The sequence below is a fragment of the Petaurus breviceps genome, unplaced genomic scaffold (genome assembly GCF_028583685.1).
Source record: "Petaurus breviceps papuanus isolate PSGF00001 unplaced genomic scaffold, PetGlider_PUasm1.0 63, whole genome shotgun sequence".
Lineage (NCBI taxonomy): Eukaryota > Metazoa > Chordata > Mammalia > Diprotodontia > Petauridae > Petaurus > Petaurus breviceps.
This window is the reverse complement of record NW_027186418.1, coordinates 689836-695791: the sequence shown is the minus strand read 5'-3', so window position 1 is coordinate 695791 and position 5956 is coordinate 689836. Positions and strand designations below refer to the sequence as shown.

Sequence of the window (5956 nt, the reverse complement as noted above, 5' to 3'; positions counted from 1 at the left end):
AGAGAGAGAGAGAGAGAGAGAGAGAGAGAGAGAGAGAGAGAGCGCTACCTTGTGGGGGACAGGGGAAAGTTCTTTGATGCCAAGTTAAGAATTCTTGATATGGTAGCACATCTTTGGGTCAGCTTTAGGAGAACACTTAAGCTACAGGACTTAAAGTACCAAGGTGTTAGGAAACTCCCAAATATCACAGAGTCACACTAGGAAAAACTTCCTAAAAACTGAAATTATGCAAAAACTACCTCTTTTCAAAGGTAGTGGTTTCCTATTCACTGGAGATTAAAAAAAAAAAAAGCTGGCAGGATTGAGGATATTCCTATTTGAGTTTCCTTCCAAAATGAGATTCTGTGATTCATTAATCTCTAAAGTCTCTTCCAACATCAGATTTAGGTTGAGTGGAGTTGAAATCTCTATACTGATAAAATCTTGTTAAATCTATGTACTGTACATACGTTCTTTCCTTTACACCCTTTCCTAATTAAAAGAGGTAACTATAATTCTTTTCTTAAAGGCATTGCAATCCTGACCCTTTTTTGCCCTAGTGGCAATTTGATGTGGTATCTTTATATAATTGTATTGCTTTATAGTGAGCCTGTATTATCCATTATTAAAAACAACAGCTTTACAAACACTCTTTATAACCATCATTTGAGATAATTACCCCATTTTACAGATCAGAAAAGTGAGGCTCATAGAGGTTAAATGACTTAACTTAGAACTTTTGACTCCAAAACCAATATGATTTCTGCTATATACAATGAAGACTTTTCAGGTAGAAAGATATGTAGTAATATAGATGATTAAGAGTATACTGCTTTGGGGGCGGAGCCAAGATGGCGGAGTAGAAGCATGACCCTCCCGCAGCTCCGGCTTCCACCCTCCCCAATCCATGTAAAAAGGGGACTCTAAACAAACTTTGGAGCTGCAGAACCCACAAAATGACACAGAGAAGCTAACCTCCTGCTGAGAACAGCCCGGCAGGCCGGCAGGAATCGGCCAGCGCAGGGCTCTGGGAGCCGAGCCCAGCCCCACTCCGAGGCTTTAGCCCCAGGGCGGGCCTGACCAGCCGCCAGCCAGAGGGACTCCAGATCAGCAGCAGCTGTGGCCGTTTCCAGATTTATCAACACATAGATGCGAAGGACAAGGTGAGAGGCCAGTGCATTCTGGACTTTGGGACCCAGTAAGTGGGAGTGCGTGGCTTTTACCCCTGGGGCCCCCGGGGCGAGAAACCGCTGAGACGGCACAGCCTGCCAGCGCCACATGGCGGCTTCAGCTCCTGGCCTACAGAGTGTAGGGGGGACCAAGCACCAGTTTGAGGGGTCATCGCTCTTGCTTTAACCTGCTTGGATCTGGATTGCAGTCTAGGGTGGAGGTCCTGGGGTGTGTGTCCAGCTTGCCAGAGCGTGTGGAGACCTCAGAGAGGGCACCCATCTAATACCTCCGGCAGCTGAGAAAACCCCAGCGTTTGGGACGAAAACTCCCCTGTCTGGTGGCAGAGTCCTACTGTGGCAAAAAGTCCAAAAGTCAAATCTTTGAGTGGCAAAATGAGCAGGCAAAGGAAACAAAGCAGACAGAAGATTCCAACATTACACTCCTATTTTGGGGATAAGAAGGAGCAAGGCATGGAACAGGAGGAAATCAGTGAAGTCAGAACTCCTGCACCAAAAGCTTCAGAGGAAAATACAAGCTGGTTACAGGCCATAGAGGACCTTAAGAAGCAGATAAGAGAAATGGAGGAAAAATTGGGAAGAGAAATGAGAACAATGCAAGAAAATTATGAAATGAGAGTCAACAGCCTGACTGAAGAAAATAATACCTTAAAAAACAGACTGACTCAAATGGCAAAGGAGGCTCAGAAAGGCAATGAGGAGAAGAATGCCTTAAAAAGTCGAATTTGCCAGATGGAAAAAGAATCTCAAAAGCTCACTGAGGAGAATCATTGCTTCAGAATTAGATTGGAGCAAATGGAAGCTAATGACTTTATGAGAAATCAAGATGCTGTTAAACAGATCCAAACAAATGAAAGAATAGAAGGCAATGTGAAATATCTCATGGGAAAAACCACTGACCTGGAAAATAGAACCAGGAGAGATAATTTAAAAATTATTGGACTGCCTGAGAGCCATGACCAAAGTAAGAGCCTGGAAAGCATCCTCCAGGAAGTTCTCAAAGAAAACTGCCCTGATGTTTTAGAACGAGAGGGCAAAATAGAGAATTGAAAGAATCCACCGATCACCTCCTGAAAAAGATACCAAAAAGAAAACTCCTAGGAATATTATAGCCAGGTTCCAGAATTCCCAGATTAAGGAGAGAATATTACAAGCAGCCAGGAAGAAACAATTTGAATATTGTGGAAACACAATCAGGATAACCCAGGATCTGGCAGCTTCTACACTGAGGGATCGAAGGGCCTGGAATGTGATATTCCGGAGGTCAATGGAGCTGGGATTAAAACCAAGAATCACCTACCCAGCAAAACTGAGTATCCTGTTTCAGGGGAAAATATGGCCATTCAGTGGAATACAGGACTTTCAAGCATTCTTGCTGAAAAAACCAGAGCTGAATAGAAAATTTGACATTCAGATACAAGAAGCAAGAGAAGCATGAGAAGGTAAACAGGGAAAAGAAATCATAAGGAACTTATCAAAGTTGAACTATTTTTTTTTTAAGCAATTGGGGTTGAGTGGCTTGCTCGGGGTTGCACGGCCGGTTGTTGTTTCTGGGTGTGGTGCTGGGTGTCTGGGCCCGGATTTGATCCGGGTCGTCCCAGCACTGAGGCCGGTGCTCTTGCTTGCTGAGCCACTTGGCCAAAGTTGAACTATTAACATTCCTACATGGAAAAACAATAATTGTAACTTATGAAACTTTTCTCAGTAGTTGAAGGGATTAGAAATATATATATTATATATATATGTCTTTATATGAGGGTATGCAGGCATATGAATACATATGTGAATGTGTGTATATATGTTTACAGGTATACGTAGATAGAGGGCACGGGACCAATTTAACAGGAAGGGATGATACTTAAAAGGTGAAATTAAGAGGTGAGAGGGATATAATGAGAGGAGATGGGGAGAGACAGAGTGGGGCAACTATCTCATACAGAAGAGGCAAGGGAAAATGGTTACAATGGAGGGGAAGAATAGGAAGGCAAAAGGGAATGGGTCAACCTTATTCCTATTGAATCTGGCTTGAGGAGGGAGGGAAATACACACTAAATAGGGGATCTCACCCTCCAGGAGAATAGGGGGGGGAGAGGATGTGAGGGGGGATGATGGAAGGGAGGGCAGGCTGGGGGGGAGGGAAGTTGGAAGCACCCACTTTTGAAAAGGGATGGGATCAAAGTAGAGAATAGAACAAGTGGGAGGTGGGATAGGAGGGAGGGAAATAGTCTTTTACAATATATCTGCTATGTTATTGTTTTGCATTAGCCACACATGTACAACCTATACTGAACTGCTTATCTTCCCAGTAAGGGTGGGTGATAAGGGAGGAAGGGAATGAATCTGGAATTCAAAGTTTTAAAATCAAATGTTTAAATATATATATACTATTATCAATATTGTTTTACATGTAATTGGGAAATATAGAGATCCACCATGCCCTACTGGAAAAGTTGAAACGGGTATGGGAGAAAATATGGGAGAGAGCAGATCAGAGGTGGGGATATCCTGTGGGACTGCTGTTTTGGGGGGATGGGTGGGGGAAAAACGGGGAGAAAATTTGTAACTCAAAATCTGGGGGAAACGAACGATGTAAATCAGAAGTTAATAAAGCATTTAAAAAAAAAGAGTATACTGCTTTTAGTGTTTCTAATATGCAACAGCCATTTAAATCACCCGTGAAGAGTCCATCATTTGGAAGAATATACAATACCATTAACTTTCAACATCATACTTGAAGACTCCCTTATTAGAAGTCTTTATGCAATGGCTGGATGATCCTTTATCTGGTTAATACAATTGAGAGTATTCTTTTTAAAGTTTAGGTGGAGACTAAAACAACATTTAGGTCCCTTCAAATTTTGAAATTCTGTGTTTGGTATGAAACACTGAAGCTACAAGTAGAATTTTATTTTTTCTATCTCAGTTTTAAGTTTCAAGTTAACCCATTCAAAGATAATTTTAGATGTGAAGGTGAAATCAAAATAATCTCACATCATTTTAGCCTTGATGCATTAACTAGCTGAGAATAAATCTCAATAAATCAATTAATCATAAGTTTTAGAGAAAAGTTCTTAACCTTTTTGTCATGGATTCCTTTGGTGGTCTGGTGAAAACCTCAGAATAATTTTTAAAAATGTATATAAAACAATATACAAGGATTACAAGGAAACAAATTATACTGAAGTAGAGCTATAAAATAAAAAAGTCCCTCCCCCCAGTTCCTGGGTGCCAGTTTAAGAATCTTTGCTTAAGTACATAAAGTCTCTGAATCTGCAGTATGAAGTGATATTACACAAGAACAGTTTTTGGCTAGGCTGATGAAACTTAGCTATACCCCAGGAATATCTATAAACTCTAAAGCTTGTTAGAACTTCACTCATTTGAAAGGTTAGAGCCAATGTGGAGAACCAATTGCTTGGGGGGAAGGGGGAAAGGAGAGGCCTTGCGGCTCTAGCCTTGGATTAAGTGTCCTCCCTGTCCCTCCTGCCTGCTATATCTAGAGGAGAACCTTGCAATTTTTAAAGATCTAAAGAATTTTGAACATTCCATTTTCTTATCAGTGTCTTAGCTGCATCCCCCAATCAACTCATGGCAGTGTTTGCATCAGTAGCCAAGGAAAGGTGAATGCAGATTCACCATGCTTAAATGGAACTTCACCCCCAAAATGGGAGGAAAGGGATTACAGAAACCAGGTCCCGTGAACTATTCCTTTACCACATGCACTTTCTAAGCTTGATCCCACTTTTGCTTGGACTCTGTGTACTTATGCAAGAGTGTGTCAGACACTGAAGCTATGTCTGTGCCAACTGATCTTTCATTTCACCTTGATAAATATCGCTTTCTAAAAGCTACTTAAAGCTGGATAACTAAATTGCTCTTCAACTGATAATCTGGGGCAGGAAGGATGGGGGAAGGGAAAAGCACAACAGTTGGGGCTTGTACTAAAGGCATTAAATAATTATCCATAGAACTCTGAGGGGGTGGGGGGGGAAGATGTAACTTTGTTCTGTAGAACTGAGTCTCATTTGTGAGATCAGGAGTTGAGGTAAGAATCCTCAGGGCATATATAGGCTATATAAATTCACAACAATTATCTCTAAATTATTTTAACCACTTTGAAATACCTGATCTTTTGTCAAATTTCAGCTCTAGAACTTGATAGTTAACATATTCTCTTGAAAAGAATAATTTATTACCTAACTGAAAGTTCAAAAATAAGCTTCCAAATTACAAAAAAGAATATGTTTGATTCAAAGTTATTAAGAAATATATTTTTTAAAAGAAATTTATCAAATGAAACCTTGGTTATAATCAAATGAAACTATTTACTTTCATGGAAAAATTATTTAAGACAATTCATATATTACAATATATTTTGTAATGTGTAAACATGTAAATTAGAACAAAAATACGAGCTTTGTGCAAGTATTTACCTCTATTATTTTACTCCAGATAGGCTGATGACTTACTGCATCCCAGAGTGTAACATGTTTGTCATGCCCACATGTCAAGAATTGAGATTTAGAAGAATGGATGGCTAGCCCCCAGAGTTCATCAGTGTGGCCCTACAAAAAATAGAGAGAAAAAGTAATTATTTTATTAAATATTGAAATAAAAATGATGGTTTTAGTATGTCATTAACCATGGTTTGATAGAACAATTTGCACTTATTTTTTCAGTCTGTTTCTTTCATAATTCACAGTTCATCTTATAATCTATAAACTATTCACATCTCACATTTCTATAGTGTCTTCCTCCCTCCCTCCCTCCCTCCCTTCCTCCCTTCCTTC

The 5956-nt window shown here is 40.1% G+C and overlaps 1 protein-coding gene across 5 annotated transcripts in view; it reads right to left on the bottom strand.

Moving 5' to 3' along the window:
• Positions 1-5956, bottom strand: part of LOC138173633 (echinoderm microtubule-associated protein-like 1) — a 316387-nt gene that overhangs the window by 36314 nt on the left and 274117 nt on the right. For all 5 annotated transcript variants that reach the window (XM_069103676.1, XM_069103678.1, XM_069103677.1 and 2 more), the window contains one exon: positions 5600-5731. In XM_069103676.1, coding sequence (XP_068959777.1) covers positions 5600-5731 — 132 coding nt within the window. The remainder of the gene's footprint in view (positions 1-5599; positions 5732-5956) is intronic.